This window comes from Nothobranchius furzeri, chromosome 4 (genome assembly GCF_043380555.1).
Source record: "Nothobranchius furzeri strain GRZ-AD chromosome 4, NfurGRZ-RIMD1, whole genome shotgun sequence".
Taxonomy (NCBI): Eukaryota; Metazoa; Chordata; class Actinopteri; order Cyprinodontiformes; family Nothobranchiidae; genus Nothobranchius; species Nothobranchius furzeri.
In genome coordinates, this window is record NC_091744.1 from 19488674 (window position 1) to 19511563 (window position 22890).

At 43.0% G+C, this 22890-nt stretch overlaps 1 protein-coding gene and 1 long non-coding RNA gene across 3 annotated transcripts; one reads left to right on the plus strand and one right to left on the minus strand.

Moving 5' to 3' along the window:
* Positions 1-4589: 4589 nt before the first annotated feature.
* On the minus strand, positions 4590-5279 carry LOC129164292 (uncharacterized). The gene is made up of 3 exons (XR_008563891.2): positions 5200-5279; positions 4923-5016; positions 4590-4801 (listed from the first exon to the last, which is right to left on the minus strand). It is a non-coding gene; the product is annotated as an uncharacterized lncRNA (long non-coding RNA).
* Positions 5280-5490: 211 nt separating this feature from the next.
* LOC129164289 (acid ceramidase-like) lies at positions 5491-22020 on the plus strand. Of its 2 annotated transcripts, XM_054743828.2 has the most exons (14): positions 5491-5677; positions 5771-5817; positions 15283-15373; positions 15447-15533; positions 15605-15683; positions 20055-20129; positions 20206-20251; positions 20336-20480; positions 20581-20635; positions 20702-20783; positions 21004-21135; positions 21417-21540; positions 21648-21704; positions 21794-22020. In XM_054743828.2, the coding sequence occupies exons 1-14, from the start codon at positions 5504-5506 to the stop codon at positions 21881-21883; spliced, it is 1284 nt and encodes a 427-aa protein (XP_054599803.1). In that variant the 5' UTR covers positions 5491-5503; the 3' UTR covers positions 21884-22020. The 2 variants fall into 2 exon arrangements, with proteins under 2 accessions (XP_054599803.1, XP_054599802.1); XM_054743827.2 differs by lacking the exon at positions 20055-20129.
* The last annotated feature ends 870 nt before the right edge of the window (positions 22021-22890 follow it).

Genomic DNA, 22890 nt, shown 5'->3' on the forward strand with positions numbered 1-22890 from the left:
CAGTACATGGCTCAGTGAGGATCTGTGTACCGAAGGAGGAGATACTCAGAAATCTGTCTGCAGATTGTTACAACCCAGACTGGAAGTGGTGGGCTGTAATAAGAAAGGAGACCAAACAGAGGAGTGGGGGTTCAACAACTGATTTATTTAACAAAAGTAAGGATTTACTAAAGCAAGTTAGTGAACAGAAAATGGCCAGTGAGGACTCTCCACCACACAGGAGAGACCCAGTGAAAGCAGAAAAACAGTAGGCTTTGTAGGCAGCACCACACCCTGAGCCCAGGTGCCTCCAAGGTTGCTTAACCAGCTGCCTACAACAGAAGAAAAACACAATTAAACACAAATGAAAACCCAATGAGATGGTGGGGGCATCACAACACGTTCAGGACTACCCAAACACCAGTAATTCTTGACTGCACTGATCTGAGGTGTCAATGGCCATATTCCCCTCTCTTCCAGAGTCATATATTTTCCTCAAGTTCAACTGCACTCTCAAGAGGCTCATTTGGATTGTGCCACATAGGCCAGTGACCTTTGTCTCAGCACTGTATGCTGGAACTATCAGCGACCAACCTGGGAATCTGGTGTGTTGAAAATGCTACAACTAGAGATGGTCATCTTGGTAGACAGGGGTTTCTTCATTGATGACATTGTGCCCTGCAAAGTGTACAGGCCAGCTTTCCTTTCTGGCAAACCTCAAATGTCTGCATGTAAAGTTATAGAAACAGAAGCCATAACATCTCTGAGTGCATGTGGAGCGCTCCATTCATCTGGTCCAAGAACACAAGCATTTTGATTGTTATTCCCCTCCTTGCATTTGTAAACAATCAGCTATATGCTGTGGTTTTTCTCCTTACCAACTTTTAAAATAGCCCACTAGTGAAGGCCTGGGCAAAGAAGCCTGATGTCTGAGAACCTCAACATACAGGTGCTGGCCAGTAAATTAGAATATCATCAAAAGGTTGAAAATATTTCAGTAATTCCATTCAAAACGTGAAACTTGTACATTATATTCATGCAATGCACACAGACCAATGTATTTCCAATGTTCATTACATTTAAATTTGATATTCATAAGTGACAACTAATGAAAACTCCAAATTTGGTATCTCAAAAAATTAGAATATTCTGAAAAGGCTGAATATAGAAGACACCTGCTGCCACTCTAATCAGCTGATTTACTCAAAACACCTGCAAAGGCCTTTAAAAGGTCCCTCAGTCTTGTTTTGAAGGCACCACAATCATGGGGAAGACTTCTGACTTAACAGCTGTCCAAAAGACAATCATTGACACCTTGCACAAGGAGGGCAAGACACAAAAGGTGATTGCTAAAGAAGCTGGCTGTTCGCAGAGCTCTGTGTCCAAGCACATTAACAGACAGGCGAAGGGACGGAAAAAATGTGGTAGAAAAAAGTGTACAAGCTCTAGGGATAACCGCACCCTGCAGAGAATTGTGACGACAAACCCATTCAAAAATGTGGGGGAGATCCACAAAGAGTGGACTGCAGCTGGAGTCAGCGCTTCAAGAACCACCACGAGGAGACTCATGAAAGACATGGGATTCAGGTGTCGCATTCCGTGTGTCAAGCCACTCTTGAACAAGAAACAGCGCAAGAAGCGTCTCGCCTGGGCCAAGGACAAAAAGGACTGGACTGATGCTGAGTGGTCCAAAGTTATGTTTTCTGATGAAAGCAAGTTCTGCATTTCCTTTGGAAATCAAGGACCCAGAGTCTGGAGGAAGAGCGGAGAAGCACAGAATCCACGTTGCATGAGGTCCAGTGTAAAGTTTCCACCGTCAGTGATGGTGTGGGGTGCCATGTCATCTGCCGGTGTTGGCCCACTCTGTTTCCTGAGGTCCAGGGTCAATGCAGCCGTCTACCAGGAAGTTTTAGAGCACTTCATGCTTCCTGCTGCTGACCAACTTTATGGGGATGCAGACTTCACCTTTCAACAGGACTTGGCACCTGCACACAGTGCCAAAACCACCAGCACCTGGTTCAAGGACCATGGTATCCCTGTCCTTGATTGGCCAGCAAACTCGCCTGACCTTAACCCCATAGAAAATCTATGGGGTATTGTGAAGCGGAGGATGCAATACGCTAGACCCAACAATGCAGAGGAGCTGAAGACGACTATCAGAGCAACCTGGGCTCTCATAACACCTGAGCAGTGCCACAGACTGATCGAGTCCATGCCACGCCGCATTACTGCAGTTATTGAGGCAAAAGGAGCCCCGACTAAGTATTGAGTGCTATACATGCACATTCTTTTCATGTTCATTCTTTTCAGTTGGCCAACATTAGAGAAACAAACATTTTTTCATTGGCCTTTAGAATATTCTAATTTTCTGAGATACCAGATTTGATGTTTTCATTGGTTGTCACCTATAAATATCAAATTTAAATGTAATGAACATTGGAAATACATTGGTCTGTGTGCATTGCATGAATATAATGTACAAGTTTCACGTTTTGAATGGAATTACTGAAATATTTTCAACCTTTTGATGATATTCTAATTTACTGGCCAGCACCTGTATGTACGGCAACCACACTGTATATTTACACACTTTCATAAAGAAACTGCATATCAAGCTTTCATTCAGATGACCTTCAACAGTGCTGCACCCTGCTGAGGGACATCCGAGTAAAACCTTGAGATGGCCATTTTCTGTTCACTAACTTGCTTTAGTAAATCCTTACTTTTGTTAAATAAATCAGTTGTTGAACCCCCACTCCTCTGTTTGGTCTCCTTTCTTATTACAGCCCGCCACTTCCAGTCTGGGTTGTAACAATCTGCAGACAGATTTCTGAGTATCTCCTCCTTTGGTACACAGATCCTTACGGAGCCATGTACTGTGAACAAATAGTTTCTCCATGATATTATCCAGCAAGGTCTTGTTTTTGTCAAAACAAGGGTGAGGTAATGAAAAAATAGAAATATTTCATTAAATTAACATTTAAATTATTTATATGCATCATTAAAATAAAATAAAAAAACATGTTTTGAAATATATAAAGTGCACCAAACTTGACTCAGTCCATTCAACAATTCTAAATGGACAATTATGTAACTCATCAATTAATTATTTGAAAGGATAATTTGTCAATTAAATACTGAAAAAAATAAACAATTCATTAATGAGGCAAGAACTTTTCTCTCTCTGTCTCTCTCTCTGTCTCTCTCTCTCTCTCTCTCTCTCTCTCTCTCTCTCTCTCTCTCTCTCTCTCTCTCTCTCTCTCTCTCTGTCTCTCTCTCTCTCTCTCTCTCTCTCTCTCTCTGGAAGCCCCACTCTAAGGGAGTTTGCAGTGTATTAGTGAGTCATATATTGTACAACCACAGTCATAAAGTTTTCAATCAGTAGTTTTATTTCAGTATGTATTTTTCCAGTATCACAAAAAATGTAATTTTATATGGTTAAAACCATCTAGCTTATGTGCACTTTTTAAAACACTGCCCAGCAAACATTCGGACGTTTAATGACAGTTGAACGGTCACAACTGTAAAATACCTGAAATTAAGAAAAATTAACATGACATCTACTGCATTTTCCTTGCCCGGCCTCAAACCTGGATCCTCCGGGGCGAGAGTCACCCGCTCTTCCAACTGAGCTATGCCAGCAACTACTTGACTAGCAGACTTTTTTATATAGATAGGTAGAGAGTAAAGTGCGGGGTACGCTAACCAATCAGAGGACAGAGAAGATCTGCCACAGGCCACGCCTCCAGAGTGCCAAAACCCTTACAGCCGAGCGAGCAGGAGTCAGAAACCGAGCGCGCAGAGAGGCTGCCGAGCGCGCACAGAGGCTGCCGCGCGCGCACGTTTTCCTCTGCCGTGTGCTCGTTGACAACGCGCGCACGCAGGTTTGTCACTTGTACACATCCTTGTGCGCTCACAGACACAGTTTGCTCCGGCTGTGTCTCAATTCAGGGTCTGCATCCTTCGAAGGACCCAGCCCACCCGGCCGACGTGGGCTGCGTCCTCCGTCGGCCGGGTAGACCGGATGTTAACGGCTGTGAATTTGGACAGGCCTAGCCTTCATGAACTCCCTCGGCGAACGTTCCGTCGCCTAGCAACCGTGGAACCGCTGGGCAGAAGGAACCTTAAACGATGGAGCTCGACGTTTTATTTAGCTTTTTAACCCCCAGAAACCCAAATTTAGAAAACAACTGCAAAATATTTTTTAACCTTTCACATGTTGTTCTAGGAGGCCAGATGAACGGGCCTATTTACACATTTTAACAGCCAATAGTGTTGCAGAACTGAATAGGACCTATTAGCAATGTAAATGTGGTTTTAAAAAGAAAAAAAATGGGGAAGGTTTATTTTTGTAGACTTAAATCTGATGTTGTAATACTACAACCGTGGGTCTCTGGGGGTTAATCATTTCCTTGACTGTTGGAGAGCTAATTCAGAGAAAATACTTTAGACTAGCTGAGCCTGAGCAAAGATGTGATAATAGTTTTTAATACTTTCTAAGGGTCTTACTTTGACCAAAACCGATTTATCACCTTTTAAGACTTTTCAAGACCCAGCGGATACCCTCTAGTAAACAATTCTCATTTGTAAACAAAAATAAAATTCAAGAGTTTAATGCAGAACTGATTTTATTTAGATATTTCTTTTACATGTACATGTTTAATCTTCATTAACCATTTTTTTCTAGCAAAGTAAAAAGCTGTCAAAGTTCTTCCTTCTCTCCTGTGCTCTCTGCTGCTCTGCAGCCTCATGTCCTCCCAGATCAGCTCCAGAAGCTCATCGCTGGCACCTTCCCCTGGATGCCCATTTTCTCCAGAATAGTCTTAACAAACATGTAAGAAAAGAAACAGGAAGAGAAAAGAGGACAACGGGTTATTCCTTTCATGTTTTCGCAGAAAAAAATATACTCAAACGAGTTTTTAAAATATGAGATGTTATTGTACCTCCATGCCACAGCCGCCGAATACTTTGCTCCGGTGATCATGTGGTCCATCTCCGCCCTAAGCTTAATAAATTCCCTGGTTTTCTCTTTTGGTCCTAAAATACAAACTTCTATTAAAATCAGGGGGAAACGTAGTGGGAGAAGTACGACACCGAGCGCGGCCGAACATACGAGCCGAGACCGCAATACAAGCACTTTTACTGTAACATTTCTAACTAAAATAACGTTCATGTATCACAAAAAGTCCTTAAACTGACAGTTTTCAAGTTTATACTTACATTTATATGCGCAATCCTCTCCGACAGCTCCCGCTTCACTGTCCGCCATTGTTTTTAAGTTTTTCTGCCGGCCGGCTCGCAAGGCATCTTGGGAAATGCTACCTATTGAAGGATACACCCGACCCATCCTTCATTCAGGCGAAAAGAAGGCCGCATTCGTCGACCGCATTTGAAGGAGTCTTCGAATTGGGACAGGCCGAGTCGCGGCGCTGTGACGTAACCGGCCGACGAATCCGGCCGAGGTAGGATGCAGACCCTGAATTGAGACACAGCCTCCCTCTCAGTGCACAAATGACCTCTCGCCATGTATATTTCCGCTCGCGAGTCCCGTTCACACGCGCGCTGTGGACCCAATGCGCGTGCACGGGTTGTGGCACGCTTTAAACGCCATACGACAGTACCTTTCATAATGGAGTACTGTATGGTTCTCGTTTTAGCTGCTTTCTGCTTCGTCGCATCAACACAGTTTTTACCACCGGTAAGCGCCATTTCTGCTCGGTCCCACTTTCAGACAGTTGTAGGCTGACTCTACAGACTGGATGTTTACAACTTTGCTGCCATTTCTTTACAGTACACAGAAGACTGTCGGACGGACATGTACCCTCCAAACGGCCCCACGTAAGTGTCTAAAATATTGTGTTGAGCTAAATGAGTCACTGTTGGAGCCGAGCGCTGCATTCACTTTCGCCTGTAAATCTCATTTTCAGCGGAATTAGCGATTATTGTTTGGGTATTGTGGTGGTTGTGTCTGCTTTATCAAGGATTTTTCATTCGCATTTTATTGTCAGCTGCTATGTTTTCGTAGCAACAGCTGAATACTTGTTCAATTCCCATTTTCTTATCAATTAAACTTGTCCATCACTGATCACAGAAATCCAGAGTAATCTGTTTTCAGATTATCTCAGCGGAACACTGACTGCTCTTCGGTTTCGGCATTTGTATAATATGAAGTTTTTTCATTTGTTCTTTATAAATAAAACACATTAATAATGACAAAAAGACATTGATGGTTTGGATAGTAGTTCCACTAAATTGCATCTCTAGATCAGTGGCTCGCAAAGTTGGGGTTGAGACCAGCAGATATGATATTCAGAAATTAAATTCAGTTTAAAAAAATCGTTGTTTTAATACCATATTTCTGCCATAATTGTGATTAATTAATTGTTGTCCGTGCTTGTGTTGGCATTATGTCCTTGTTGATAATTGTAAGTGCATAATTTTTATTAATGACAATCAGGGTCACAACACTGTTGCCATTATTTTATGGTTTAGAAGCTGAAAAGTTTGAGAACAACTCACATTTTATACTTATTGTTTAAAGCATAAGCTGGGGATAAAGCCTATTGATGCTTTTTTAAAGAGCCTATTGCAGGTTAGAGACTCCCATGAACCAATGTTTTGAGAAATTTTTTTAGACATACATGAATTATTTAGGCTTAAGGAGTCATTTTTGTGAGAGAGGTTTTTCTTTTGCCAAACCAAGTGACGTCAGTTGAGGGAGTCTAATCCTGAGAAAAATATGGATTCTAACTCTGACAGAGAGGAAACTTTAAATGTTTATAATTCTACTTCTGATGGACCAAAACCATAAAGTTATGAGTTTGTTGCACGCCCCAGAGAACAGCGACAAACCAGAGGGAGAAACAATCGGCCAAAGACTGAGGGGGGGTTGAACCAAGGTGCTGTACACACAACAAAGATATGAAAAGTACAACAACAGCAACCATGCAGTGACTAAGATAAAACAAAATGGATTAAAGCAATAAAGACATTAGTTAAAAGACAAGATAAGAACGACTAAAAGAAGGCTAGTGGAACGCCATGGTGTAACAATGGGTCTTCAACCTGCTCTTAAAAACTGGCAGAGAGGGTGCTTGTCTGATACTCGTTCATATCCGTTTGTAGTTTGGTACTTAGAGGGAGGGAGAGAGACGCCTGTGATCCTGTTCTGGCGCTCATGCGGGCTTCTGTGAGCTTGATCTGACCCAGGTACCAGCAAGCCAGTTGAGTTAGTATATTTAAAGGCTGTGCATCCTCTCCTGGTGGTCCAGGCGGCAGTTCTGATCTGGTTCCGACCCAGAAACCAGCTCCATGGTGGTTGGTTCTGACCTAGTTCTGACAGTGATCTGAGCTCCAGAAATCCGCATTTAATTTTTTTTAACCCCGCCACGGGTCTCCAGAGCCCAGCACGGACCTCCCTGTCCCGGTACCGACCGATGTGGGTTCCGTCTTGTCAGCTGCACTAAACGTCCTTGGGCGCAGAGATGGAGGCGTTGTTTCTCTTATCTGGAAACCCGGGGACTCGATATCCAGACAGGCTGGAGTTGGTACAGCCTTCACACTCTAGTTTATCAACATGAACACAATCCAACACTATTAAACACACACTCTGACTGGATAACATGACCTCGACCCCAAAACTAGCCACTCTCCACACTGAGCTGAGGCAGCGCCTAGCTTCTAACTCCCTTTGGTTACGTCAGAGGTTCAGATTTAGAAAAAAGAGCCTTTTTAGAAACTTTGCTGAGAAAGGCCACTTTTTACTAGAAAACTCTGCTGTTATATATTTTAAAACTAAATATCCACAATCTGCATTCCAAATGGTATTTTTTGGACAGCAATTTATATGAATTAGAAAAAAGATTTAACCTGCAATTTGCTTTTTAAATACCCTTATTCCTTTTTATAATTCATTTAACTGACAGTGAAGTTGTTAAACCAACTTCTTTGTTTCCCTAAGAAGGAAATCATACAAATAATCTTTTCTTCTTTCTGGTTCAGTGCAGGATAAAAACAGTCAGCATAAAGTTTTCAATCAATGAAAACACAGGAAATTAGTACAAAATAAAACAAAGCCAAGTGTTTAGGATAGGGTGAGATATAAAAGGTAAACTGATGGTCCTTTAAAAAACGTGAAAAAAGTGAAGATGCCGAAAGTTCCTTTACATCTGTCAGGTTTCAGGGCTGTCGCTGAGCAATGTGGAGTTTCAGCTCCCTCTAAGGATTTTCTATTGGATTTTGGTCTAGGCCACTCCAGAACCTTGATAGGCTTCTTACGAAGCTCCTCATTGGTTATCCTGGCTGTGTGCTTTGGGTCATTGTCATGTTTTAAGACCCAGCTACGACTCATCTTCAATGTTATGACTGAGGGAAGGAGTGTGTTGCTCAAAATCTCACAATAAAAGGCCCCATTCATCCTCTCCCTAATACAGCGCAGTCGTCCTGTCCCCCAAAGCATTAAGCTTCCACCCCCATGCTTCCCAGTAGGGATGGTGTTGTTGGGATGCAACTCATCCTTCTTTTTCCTCCATTCACGGCAAGAGGAGTTTAAAAAAAAATTCTATTTTGGTCTCTTCTGACCACATGACTCTCTCCCATACCTCATCTGGATCATCGAGGGGAGCCTTCCGTGAAATGCATGATTTTAAACAATGACAGTACAGAGTTCTACTGACCTACCTTTGAAACTGTGGTCCCAGCTCTCTACATGTCAATGACCAGCTCCCCCCATGTAGTTCTGGGCTGATTCCTCACCCTTCTTATCATCAGTGATACCCACCAGGTCAGATCTTGCACTGAGCCCACGTCCGAGGGAGACGGACAGTCGTCTCAAGCCTATTCCATTTTCTAACAATCGCTCCAACAGTTGATTTATTTGCACCAAGCTGATTGGCAATTGCCTCATAGCCCTTTCCAGCCTTGTGGAGGTTCACAGTGTTGTGTCTGGTGTCTTTTGACAGCTTTTTGGTCTTATAGTAGTTGGGAGTATGACTGTGAGGTGGACAGGTGCTAATAATTTAAATTATTGGAGTAGATGTGGACTTTTTAATAAATTTTTGAGAGCCAGAATTCTTGCTGATTGCCAGGTGTTCAAATACTTCTGTGCAGCAGTGCAATACCAATACATTCTTGAAAACCATACAATGTGATTTTCTGAAATAGAAATTTTAATGCTGCCTCTCACAGTGGGAATGCACCTAAGTTCAGGGCCAGATTAACACTTTGTTGTACCCTGGGCAACAATATTCAAGGGCCCCATCATCACGACCCGAGGATCACCATAATGTGGTCACATACAGAATATTTTACTGTAATATGTAGTAAATATACTCAATACTTGAATGCCTGACAACACGTAACCCGCCCAGGGTAACCTTTGACCCACCTCGTGTGGACTGACCAATGAGGAGAGGGTCTTAACTTGAGGCCCTCTCTTCATTGGTCAGTCTGCATGAGACTGACTCTCAACTGACGTTCAGTCATAGGCAGCGAAGCGTCTCTGTGCAGCGCAAAATCCCGGGTGGACAGTTTGTTTAATGTAGGGTGATCATATTTCCATTTCCAAACAAGAGGACATGGGATCTGTGCCTATGACATCACACTATGGCAACGCCACACAAACCATGTTGGGACCCATTTTTTGTAAGAACTAAATTAATATCAGATTCTGCCAATAAAAGGGCTCTAAAACAATTCATATGTAAATATTTTGCATATTTAATGCAAAATCTCATTTTTCTGCTTTAGTGCTGCAACAAGATTTTATTAATAATAAATTATTATACCTTTAGTTTTACTACAGCATCGGTAAGCTTCCTGTGCACAGATTATTAAGGATGCTTGTTTCAGCTGTGAGATTAGATGATAGGATCAATGAAAAAATAAGTTGTCACACACTCCATGGAAACTTTCAGAGAATCCACAAATAGTGGCTTTCAAATGGTTTTGTTACTTTTTGCAAGTTTAGAAAAGAAGCAGATGAGACAGCGTGTCTGAAAATTTAGTTTTTCATCTGATAATATTAGAACATGTCAGTAATATCTGAGGGGCTTTTACAAACACTGTATAACTAACACTACTGGAGAGGGTGTGAATTACAGAGGCTTCTGGGGAGCCCAGTTATGGCGTGGGTGGGGGTGGGTGGGGTCATCTTGCCTTGGCCCCCAAAATGTCTTGAAACGGCCCTGGGTGTGTGACTGAGTTTTGAAGGTGATCTGAATTGTATCAGATGTATAAATATGACATGTGTATAACTTATTGTTTTATACAGGTAAAAACGTGTAGTGGAGATAAATCTACATACATTTTACTTTTCAACACTTTGTTTTGTTTTCTGTTTTTTATTTTTCCTGTCCTGTGTCTCTCATCTTCCTGCATGTCCTCTTAATTCTCCAGAAAATCTGTTGCCTGGATTCTTACTTTTTCACCTCAGCAGTTACTTTTGAGCAGATCAAAGGGATCTCCTGACCGCAAAGCGCAGAGCGCGTTTTCGATGCTGCGTGAGGTGACATCACCACAGCACAGGTGATGAGCTCCGCAGTAGCAGAGAGCTTCAGGCACAAATAAGACAGAAAATAGAGAACATGTGCAGACATGAACGATCGTGTGCTAATTATAGTTTTTTGGTTGCGCCACTTTGAGAATGGACCGTGCGCTGGAAGCAGCAGCCTGGATCGCTGCGCAACAATACGCTGTGCCGCTCTCTGCTCAAAAGAGTCCAAAAATGATATAATATAGGTAGAAAACTTTTTTCCGGCTCCCCTGGATGTGTAGGATATGCAGCTCCCCCATAATTCGATCCCTGCTTCTGGATGAAAAGCCGGACATTTTCATCAATACAAGAACCCCCAGTCCAGACGCCCGGACAGAGAGTGAAAAGTGGACATGTCCGGGGAAAACGGACCACCATAGACCTCATAAAGCGGGAAATTATAGAGACAGTATTTTGCTCGTGCCCTGGGCCCTTTAGAGTTCGTGGGCCCTGGGCAATTGCCCAGTTGCCCGTATGATTAATCCGGCCTTGCCTAAGTTGTTAATTTCAGACCCCTCCATGATTTCTAAGTGGGAGAACTTGCAAAGCCGCAGAATGTTAAATTACTTATGTTCTCATTGTATTCACATACAGTGGGGCAAAAAAGTATTTAGTCAGCCACCGACTGTGCAAGTTCTCCCACTTAAACTGCTGCACCTCGAGCCATGACTCAGTTAAACTGATCAAGTTTGCGGACGACACCACCCTCATCGGGCTCATCTCTGACGGTGATGAGTCCGCCTACAGGAGGGAGGTGGAACGGCTGGTGTACTGGTGCAGCAGCAACAACCTGGAGCTCAATGCTCAGAAGACAGTGGAGATGATTGTGGACTTCAGGAAAGTCACAGCCCCATCTCTCCCCCTCGTCCTGACGGACACCCCCGTCACCACTGTGGACTCCTTCCGCTTCCTCGGAACCACCATCACACCTGACCTTAGGTGGGAGCCATCCATCTGCTCCCTGATCAAAAAGGCCCAGCAGAGGATGTACTTTCTGCGGCAGTTGAAAAAGGCCAAGCTGCCGGCCCAGATGATGGTGCAGTTTTACACGGCCATCATTGAGTCCATCCTCACCTCCTCCATCGCTGTGTGGTACGCTGGAGCCACAGTGAGGGACAAACATAGACTGCAGCACATTGTGCGCTCTGCTGAGAAGGTGATTGGCTGCAGCCTTCCATCTCTCCAGGACCTGTATGTCTCCAGAACTCGGGGGCGTGCAGGTCGGATAGCAGCCGACTCTTCTCACCCGGGTCATAGACTTTTTGAGCCGCTTCCCTCAGGCAGGAGGTTACGGTCCATCCGGACCAGAACCTCCCGCCATAAGAACAGCTTCTTCCCATCTGCCGTTAGACTTGTGAATAGATTATAAACACACAACCATGCTGGTCTGCTGTACTTGACACAACGTCACGTTATCGGCCATGTTACCATTACCTGCCATTTTTTATATCTGAAAGTTTTATTCTATTTTATTCTATTTGTAATCTTATTATTCATGTTATATGTAGCACAGTAGTACCAAAGCAAGTTCCTAGTTTGTGAATTGTTTGTTCACTGACAATGGCAATAAACCTATTCTGATTCTGATTAAAATGATGACAGAGGTCAGTAATTTACATCATAGGTACACTTCAACTGTGAGAGACAGAATGCGAAAAAAAATCCATGAATTCACATGGCAGGATTTTTAAAGAATTTATTTGTAAATCAGGGTGGAAAATAAGTATTTGGTCAATAACAAAAATTCAACTCAATACTTTGTAACATAACCTTTGTTGGTAATAACAGAGGTCAAACGATTACTATAGGTCTTTACCAGGTTTGCACACACAGTAGCTGGTATTTTGGCCCATTCCTCCATGCAGATCTTCTTGAGAGCAGTGATGTTTTGGGGCTGTTGCCGAGCAACACAGACTTTCAACTCCCTCCACAGACTTTCTATGGCAGGGGTGTCAAACTCAAACTCACACGGGGCCGAAATGAAACTCTGGGACGGAGTCGAGGGCCAAACTTAATATTTTTGAAAAAGTGACGGCAAATTTGCACATTTTCTTTATCAACATATATGCATTTTGAACCTTTAAATTTGGAAACAAACTTATTTCTGCATGAACATTGAATGTGGAATAACCAAATAACACACGAGCAAGTCAGTTTTAAATAAAAGGCATCAGTGGTATTCATTACTTGTGGTATAATCAGCATTTTTAAAATATATTCAGGATTTATGTTTTCTTGTTTATTCGTTTTTCTTATTTTTTATTCTCCTTTTTTTCTCCTGTAATAAGTGTCATCGCTGCTGTGACGTCTAGCTTTCCCCACTGAGGAACAATAAAGGGATTTTCTATTCTATTCATCTATCTGCAACCTTTCCACTTCCTGTTTACTGTAGGTTAAATCTTTTCTCACGGGCCAACAACAAAATAAAAATATCATTTTATCTTAAATGAAAATGCAACATCTCACCTGTTAACTTTCATGTTTTGGAGCAGAAAAAGAGCATAAAACCAACATATTTAAACTCAGTTTGATCCACTGATTTACTGTGATGCTCACCTGTTCCAGCCAGATACCTGCATCATGGGGTTGATCTGAGCTGAGGAGGAGACTCCTGTTGTTTTGTTCATCTTCATCATAATAATGACAACATTAGATGACAACAGGTGCTCACATAGGTTTGTGCTGATGAATATGTCTGAGCAGCTTGACCACGTTGTTGTGTGTCGGGGAGGAAACACAACCACAGAGTCATGCTGGTTTGAGCGTGTCGCTGCTCGCTGGAGTTATATCGGCTCTGTCTGGACGTTAGTTGGAAAACTTTCTCTTTCAGTCGTGAACACATTACTGAGCGGCTAGAATCTCCGTTTCTGGGCTTCAATGTCAGAAAATAGCTGAGTGAACTCGGCGCTGAGTGAGAGGAGTGTAGTTTGTCCGAGACAGCGGAGCTGCTGACACCGGCAGCAGGCGCTGAAAAAACACAAAGGAGGGGGCTCGTCGGCTCCGCTCTGATGCCGCAAAGCATCATGGGAGTTGAAGTCTTTGCGGTAAAATCGGCCAGCGGGCCAGTTTTAATATATTTTTGATATTTATCTCGCGGGCCACATAAAAATGCTCCGCGGGCCGCATCTGGCCCTGACTCTGACATATGTGTTCTATGGGGTTGAGGTCTGGAGACTGGCTAGGCCACTCCAGGACTTTCAACTGCTTCTTACGGAGCCACTCCTTTGTTGCCCGGGCGGTGTGTTTGGGATCATTGTCGTGTTGGAAGACCCAGCCACGTTTCATCTTCAAAGCTCTTACTGATGGAAGGAGGTTTTGGCTCAGAATCTCACGATACATGGCCCCATTCATTCTGTCCTTAACACGGATCAGTCGTCCTGTCCCCTTAGCAGAAAAACAGCCCCAAAGCATGATGTTCCCACCCCCATGCTTCACAGTAGGTATGGTGTTCTTGGGATGCAACTCAGTATTCTTCTTCCTCCAAACACGACGAGTTGAGTTTATACCAAAAAGTTCTACTTTGGTTTCATCTGACCACATGACATTCTCCCAATCCTCTGCTGTATCATCCATGTGCTCTCTGGCAAACTTCAGACGGGCCTGGACATGCACTGGCTTCGGCAGCGGAACACGTCTGGCACTGCAGGATTTGATTCCCTGTCGTGGTAGTGTGTTACTGATGGTAACCTTTGTTACAGTGGTCCCAGCTCTCTGCAGGTCATTCACCAGGTCCCCCCGTGTGGTTCTGGGATTCTTGCTCACCGTTCTCATGTTCATTTTGACCCCACGAGATGAGATCTTGCGTGGAGCCCCAGATCGAGGGAGATTATCAGTGGTCTTGTATGTCTTCCATTTTCTGATTATTGCTCCCACAGTTGTTTTTTTTCACACCAAGCTGCTTGCCTATTGTAGATTCACTCTTCCCAGTCTGGTGCAGGTCTACAATTCTTTTCCTGGTGTCCTTCGAAAGCTCTTTGGTCTTGGCCATAGTGGAGTTTGGAGTCTGACTGTTTGAGGCTGTGGACAGGTGTCTTTTATACAGATAATGAGTTAAAACAGGTGCCATTAATACAGGTAATGAGTGGAAGACAGAAAAGCTTCTTAAAGAAGACATTACAGGTCTGTGAGAGCCAGAGATTTTCCTTGTTTGAACTGACCAAATACTTATTTTCCACCCTGATTTACAAATAAATTCTTTAAAAATCCTGCCATGTGAATTCATGTTTTTTTCCCACATTCTGTCTCTCACAGTTGAAGTGTACCTATGATGAAAATTACTGACCTCTGTCATCATTTTAAGTGGGAGAAATTGCACAATCGGTGGCTGACTAAATACTTTTTTGCCCCACTGTACATACATTTTTTTTCTAATGGCCTGCCATGTGCCATTATATATTTTAAAGACATTTGCTTTTAGCTGTTTCTCACGTTGGTTAATTTACATCATGCCTTTTAGTTCATCAAAACACTTTTGCTTTAAAAATGTTTTAGTTTGTTTCCCTTGAAAAGCCGGTCTGTAAAGGATAATTGTGGATTATTTTCCTATTTTTCTTGGATTCTACAACTAATACCTTAGTTTTGATAGCCTGTCAGCAACTGCATTAAGGTGATGTAATAAAACTGAGCATTTTCATCATTTTCAACACTAATTAATTTCTACTGGCATGAATAACTTAGGAATTATTTCTGCATCAAAACACGTTCAGTTTAAGATGAAGTGATAGAAGCTGTGAATGTGTCCACAGCAGCAAACGTCGCTCTTTCCACTACAGGTTCAGAGGACCCGTCAGCTGGTACACGGTGGACCTCGACTTGCCGCCCAGCAAGAGATGGACGGCTGTGATCACTGAGAAAAAACAAGATGTAAGAATGATGCAGAGGACCAGTAGTTAGAGCTGGTAGGTCTGGAGTTACTCACGAGTTCCTTATGTTCCAGCTGATCAGCTTGATTCAAGCCGTCCGAAATCTGGCAAATGCTTTTGTGCCCAGCGGGAAGCTGATAGAGCTGGTTGATATTACACTGGTGAGTGACCTCCACCTCTGAATGAAAGCTGTATATCAAAGGTTTCATGGCTGTGCTCTCATTATTTACAGCCTTTGATGGCGAACACACTACCAAGTCCGTTTGGTGAGGAGATCAAAGGAATAGCTGAGGTTTCAGGGGTTCCTCTTGGTAAGGAAACATTTACTTATAATTAAAAATCAGCTGTTCACTCACCATGGCCTGTATTTGATATAGCACCTTCTAGAGTCCTGGAACCCCTCAAGGCGCTTTACAACACAATCAGTCATTCACCCATTCACACACACATTCACACACTGGTGGGGATGAGCTACAATGTAGCCACAGCTGCCCTGGGGCCCACTGACAGAGGCAAGGCTGCCGAGCACTGGCGCCACCAGTCCCTCCGACCACCACCAGCAGGCAACTTGGGTTAAGTGCCTTGCCCAAGGACACAACGACAGTGTTGCGGGTATTAGCCAACAAATAATTTGTAAGCTTTACTTACTTTTTGGATTCATCAATAAAATTCGTAAATATGGAAATATTTACTGATTTATTACGTAATTAGGATATCAGTGGATATCCTCGGGGCACCACCCCCTTTATCTGGGAAAAATGGATCCAAACCTCTATCAATCTGTCTAAAGTTCGTAAAATTTGTTTAACGAGCAGCAGTCCTGTTTCATCCAGCACAGACAAATTTACTTGAGACAAAACTTAATTGGCAATAACATTTATTAACTAATATGACCACTTCAGCTCCTCCCAAAGCGTTTAGCCAATCAATATCAACCAACCGATTTTATCAACAAACAACAAGCAATGAAACAATGAAATGATAATGTGACGTGATAATCTAATCCGATAGGTGGGGTAACATGAAGTAATGAGGTAGTGATAGGTTGGTTACCAAAATGGAGGGAGTTTTGAAAACAAAATGGCTGATCCTTTGTTCTGCTGACCAGAGGATCATCTCTCTCTCTCTCTCTCTCTCTCTCTCTCTCTCTCTCTCTCTCTCTCTCTCTCTCTCTCTCTCTCTCTCTCTCTCTCTCTCTCTCTCTCTCTCTCTCTCTCTCTCTCTCTCTCTCTCTCTCTCTCTCTCTCTCTCTCTCTCTCTCTCTCTCTCTCTCTCTCTCTCTCTCTCTCTCTCTCTCTCTCTCTCTCTCTCTCTCTCTCTCTCTCTCTCTCTCTCTCTCTCTCTCTCTCTCTCTCTCTCTCTCTCTCTCTCTCTCTCTCTCTCTCTCTCTCTGTGTGTGTGTGTGTGTGTGTGTGTGTGTGTGTGTGTGTGTGTGTGTGTGTGTGTGTGTGTGTGTGTGTGTGTGTAGTTCAGCTTGTCTTCCCAACACGCACAATCAGTGGGTCTAAGCAAACGTCCAACAGTGATGTGGCAAGCTTTCACAGTAACTTAATCAAAAACACTTCAAATCACTTCACAAAGTTCAAGAAAAACAAAACAACAGATCAATCAAAGGCAAATTGAATATCTAAAACAGTCTGTCAGCCTGGCCACAGCATGAACAAACTCAGATATTAACAATAGAAAAAGGACCTTAGTTTGAGATGTCCGATGGTGTTTTGGTACGGAAAAGAGAGAAACCGTCTCTTAATACCGCTTGTTCTGGACTATAAGAGAAATCGGTAGAGAAAGGGAGAGGAAAAAAAAAAAGAAAATCTTGTCTGAGCAAACCCGAAGCGTCCCTCTGTGTTCAAACGGACCAGATGGCGTTTTCGTTGCTTCCAGCAGTCAGACCTCGTGCCTTGGTAGAAGCAAAGTCAGCGTCTCTCCAAACCAGATGAAAATCCTGGACAAAAGACAGCGATTTCCGCTCTGTGCTTCGTCTTACAGGCTGTGTCCGAATCCAGAGGTAGGATGCTTGTAAGAGCGCATTTTGAGGTCGATGACGTCAAAGCGCAGCGACGAGTACTGTCCGAATTCCAAGAATCCTAATTCACAGCCTATGGCTGTGTCCGAATCCAGAGGTAGGATGCTTGTGAGTACGGGTCCTCGCCGGTCTAGCAGGGCCGGGTCCTTGCAAGACCGCTAAAACCGGAAGTCAGCGGCTCTGAATTCGGACAGTACTAGCCTCGTTTTTATTCCCGCCCCCAGGTCAAGTTGCCTAGCTACCGTGACGGCGGCAAACAGGCTAACAAGCTAGTAGCGACGTTGAAAATGGATCCACAGCAATATTTCATTTTATTTGTGGTTTTTGAGGAGCTGCGACGGCTCAATAAACGTCACCGGCCTTTGTATTTAAAGTTTAAAAATCATTTAGTCCTGTTATCTGCTAGAGTTACAAGTATTATACTCATGATCTCCTTTTTTGCATATATCTGAATGTTAGTGACGTGACAGCCGTCGATTGAGCCAGCCCAGCAAACCCTTTTGATGGACGATGCAGTGGTCAGTGAGATGACGCATCCAGAAGCACCCTCTGCAGACCACTCTGTCTGATGTTCCACTTGCCAACCCGAAACGTTCAGCCACGGATCTCGGTTCCTGCACTCCATCCACCTCGATCCATGTTTAGTAGATTTAGCAACAACACCAAAGACTCCCTGCTTTCCAAGTTTACTGTATATATTTTACTTTTATCTTTACTTTTATTCCTTAGTGTTCCCTTACAATTTATTCACTATGTTGTTACTTGTTAAAACTGAATAATAAAACTGTTAATGATCAAAAAAGAGTTATCAATTAATAGAAATTTTATTACATTTAAACAAATAACAAAAACATTCAAACACATATATAGAACCTGAACCAGAAGAAACTAAAAGAAAAAAAAAACAATTTCTCTGCCATCCTTTCCATCAATGCTAAAAATCTGTCCATCCTTCCTTCTCTCCTCTCCTCCGCTTCCCTCTGTTGTCTCATGTCCTCCCTGATCAGGTCAAGGAGCTCATCAGCCCTTCTCCTTTCTCCCTGATGAGGAGTCCGGCTTCCTTCCACCACTCTCCCTGTCCTCTGTCTCACCCACTGCTGCACTTGGCCCTGGAGTGTCCTCGGGAATGGAAGCAATAAGGACAGGAGGCATAGTGGAAGGCCTCTGTCCCAACACCTCGTCCATGGGGACAAACCAGGGCCAGGTTTCAGCAGTGGGCTTTCCGCTGACTCCCTCTCCTGACCCTGGATACTTGCAGTCCTGCAGACAAAGGGAATTGGAATTACAAGGCTTTATTGTCATTTAACAACAGAGAACACTGTGGGCATAATGAAATTACAGATGCTCCTTAAAGGTACTGGTTCTGGATGAGAATGGAGAGGAATAGAAGAACAAAGTCAGATTATAAATCATAGTTGATAAAACATGCAATAAACAATATTTTAATTTATCAACATGGGAGATGAAAATTGTGTTCTGTGTTTTTTTCCGCCTAAAATGAAATTAAAAACATTAAATCAGTAATGTTGTTTCTTAAAAATTAACTTAAATAAACATTAAACTTAGTTTTCGTTATTTTTGGCGTTCGTTACATGATTACATAAGATGCAAGCTCTTTTACGGTGAGTTTTTTCCTATTAGACTTTCAAGCAAGTTTACGGTGGGGTGTTAACCTTAAAACAAATGATGAGAAGCTTTATTCGCTAAATAAACACACACACACGGGAATTATGACGGGACCACCATACAAGCTCGTTCTCGCTGATTTCTGCTTAAAATGTACTTATACAAACGAAAAATGTCTATAAACAGAACCGCTTTCAGCTCAGTTTTCTACCGCTATTTTCTTTTAAAAAGCCTGCTGGGATCAAGCTAGTTTACGGTGGGTTTTTTCCTATTAAACACTCAAGCTGGTTTTCGGTGGGGCATGGTTTAGCCTTAAATTACATGAAAAAAAGCAATTTGCGGTATTAGATCTTATATAAAAAACAAACCAAAAGTGCCCAAACACGTATTTTATTTTTTTGACCGCTATTTTTTAAACTAACTTACATTTTAAGCTGCACTGCTGTCCCGCTCCGTCCGTCGTTGTTGCGAGTGTCGAGTCCAGCGGCCGGCGCGCAAAGCATGCTGGGATACCCTTGCTCCTGTGAGGATCCATCAGACCCATCCTCGAAATGTGGGTGGAGCGAGGACGCGTTTGAGGACGCGAGAATGAGGATTCTTGGAATTCGGACAGTACTCGTCGCTGCGCTTTGACGTCATCGACCTCAAAATGCGCACTCACAAGCATCCTACCCCTGGATTCGGACACAGCCATAGACCCTCCAGCGGGCGGTCTGTAACAGCTGGGGTTGGCGTCGCTTGATGACATCATTAAGCTGCTGCCAGCTGCAGAGGATCATGGGAGATGAAGTCCCTGCTGGCGCTGATTTTTATTGTCTGCTTCAGGGCGCAGATGACAGTTTTTTTTGGCGCAAATACTGCGTAGTAATTTTCTCATGAGGGCAGAACCTCAACAACAGCGACAGACTAAGCGAAGCTTGAACCTTCCGATTACGGGGCAAGCACTTAACTCCTGTGCCACCGTCACCCCAACCTAACCCCAACCTCGTCACCATACTAACCTCTGCTCATTTTTATTGTAATAATTTAGGTGAAGTGGTGTTGTTTAACATCTTCTATGAGGTATCCATTTTGTGCACCTCTGTTGTAGCAGAAGATAAGAAAGGTGAGTCTGAAAGCTGAAGTTTATTCAAGAAACTGAATAATATCACAAATTCTTAAATCTTTTGGGGATTCAACAGGTAACCTCCTTCATGGCAGAAATCTAGATTTTGGGCTGTTTATGGGGTAAGAACGCAAAAGTTTCCACACTCTTGTATATTTAAGCCGAGTCTTGGCTCTGGTGTGTATTAGATCTGGTCCTTTTTGCAGCTGGGATGTGAAAGACAAGTCGTGGATCATCAGTGAGAAGCTAAAGCCTCTAGTGGTCAACCTAGACTTCAGAAAGAACAGCCAGACGGTTTTTAAGTCCACTAACTTTGCTGGCTACGTTGGCATGCTGACTGGTATCAAGCCTGTGAGTGATTTAATATCCTAACTGGAGACTCAGTCCGAATAAAACATGGAGTTATTTCTCTCAGAAGGATTTAAAAGCATCTGCTTGTTCTCTCTGCCAGCACACCTTCACCCTGACCATGAACGGGCGCTTCCCTCATAATGGAGGACACATCGGTGAGTTTGGAACAGTTTTCACAAACGGAATGTGAAATGCCACGATGTTAACGTGTTCACACACAGGAATCCTGGAGTGGATCATGGGACAGAGAGACGGGATGTGGATGAGCTTTCTCACTCGATCTGTCTTGGAGAATGCGAACAGGTACCCATGTTTAACGTTTGTAATGCACATGTAGAGCTAACGTTACGGCATTAAATAGGATGTTAAAGCATCGAATTCTGACAGCAATTACAAGCATTTGAATGTACTAGATGTACTAAAATAGAGATTAATTGAAAACACAAGAATTAAACTTGATTTGAAAGTTGAAGCTGAATATTTCTTCATGAAGCTAAATGAGTTTTATATTGTTCCTCGATAGCTATGAGGAAGCCAAAAGGCAACTGGCCGAGACGAAGATGCTCGCTCCAGCTTACTTCATCCTCGGAGGAAACCAGAGGGGGCAGGGTTGCATCATCACCCGCTCCAGGCAGCACAGCATCGATGTGTTGGAGTGAGTACCGAAGGGTTTTGTTCACACTGAATTTAATTCAGAATAGTTTTATATTTTTGAGACTACCTGTAAGTTGTTCCTGCTAAACCACAACGAAAAAGAAAAGTAATGAAGAAGTGAGTCATGAGTCTCTGACTCGTTTTTCTTGTGAAACTTACATAACAAGCTGCTTGTGACGTCGATGGTTTCAGATCACCTGATTTAAGTTGGGAAACGTGTTTGAGTGTGGCTAGCGGTCACGCTCTAAGTTGGTTTTTTTTTTACTAACTCCTTGCACTCAGGATTGATGTGAAACTGGGTCGTTGGTACGTCCTGGAGACAAACTACGACCACTGGAAGGATCCGTTTTTCCTGGATGACCGGAGGACTCCTGCCATGAAGTGTATGAACCAGACCACACAGGCAGTAAGTACCCATGGACTGAATTTCTCTCCAAAGGACATTTTAGCTTTGAAGTCTAACAAAAAAAAAATCTGGTTCTTTACCTTTGATCTGTTGCCTTTTTTCCCCAGAGAATCTCTGTGAATACGCTGTACGACGTGCTCTCGACTAAACCCGTGTTGAACAAGGTTAGCCTTTTCTTGTTTGCTTTTACTATTCTAATCAACTCTGGTTGGATCTGGTGAAACATTTAAATACTTTTAAACTGTCGTTTCAGCTGACCACATACACGGCTCTGATGCAAGTGTCAGAGGGCAAACTGGAGTCTTACATCCGGGACTGTCCAAGCCCATGCATGCCTTGGTGATCCTCTGATTCCTGATCAGTTTGGGGATCTTTGCACAAAATGTCAGGCTTTACAATGGTTTCCATATAGATTTACTGAGCAGAATTGCTGTTTTAACCTTCCCACTGTCTTTATGGGTGACCCCACGAGGAAAGTTGACCATTGAGCAGGATTGATAGTTTATGCCTTGAGGTCCATGTGGCAGGGGTGAGGCGGTGCTCACTCCTCACCCCTGCCACATGGACCCAATGGATTAACAATCAACCCTACTCAATGGTCAACTTTCCTCGCGGGGTCACAACTATTAAGAGAGTGGGAGGGTTAAGCACTAACGTCATCTGATTTAGAGGAGACATAACATGAAAAACTCACTTTTTTTTATCCATTAACAGTGTGTTTCACATTTTAAGTGTCTAAGTGAGCAAAAAGGCTTATATTATTCACTGGAGTTGCTATTTAGATATTTAATAATTAAGTTTTGGGCATATTTGTCCACCTGTTCAGTTTTTCAAATTATCTATTACATCAGTAATTTATTTCGTCAGGATAACTACCAAATATGGTCATGGCCCTCGGCTAAACACAGAGCCAATCCGCTATTTTTTTTCTCGCTAAGATTTTTTGTAGTCCTATTGGAAAAATGCAGAATGTCTGGTTATTTTAGCCACACACAGCTCAAAACTGTTCCTCGTTTTAAGGAAGGGTGGTGTGGCAGTATTTAAACCCCAGAAGCTGATGACACAACTGCTAAAAAAAAAAAAATAAATACAGAAGAAAAAAGTAGTGTGTTTCTGTGTGTGAGCGCGCGTGCGTTCGTTCGTGTCTCCCAGGCTAGTAAGTACCGAGGGCTTCATCTATCTAAAAGGAGTCATTTCCATCTGAATGTGGCAGCACCGGGACACAGCAGCAGAGCGGTAAGCTTCATATCACTCTAAAATGTCGACAAACTTTACTTTAGATTTACGGGCATTAGCAGCACTAAAGCGTTAGCATCCGGCTTGCTATCGCTAGCACAGTATGCTAGTAAA

Bases quoted from the DNA above. Each gene is read 5' to 3' on its own strand.
- LOC129164289 (XM_054743828.2), top strand. From the start codon at position 5,504: ATGTATATTTCCGCTCGCGAGTCCCGTTCACACGCGCGCTGTGGACCC. The intron at 20,130-20,205 runs GTGAGTCTGAAA...GGGATTCAACAG, and splicing joins TGTAGCAGAAGATAAGAAAG to GTAACCTCCTTCATGGCAGA. The intron at 20,636-20,701 runs GTGAGTTTGGAA...GTTCACACACAG, and splicing joins TCATAATGGAGGACACATCG to GAATCCTGGAGTGGATCATG.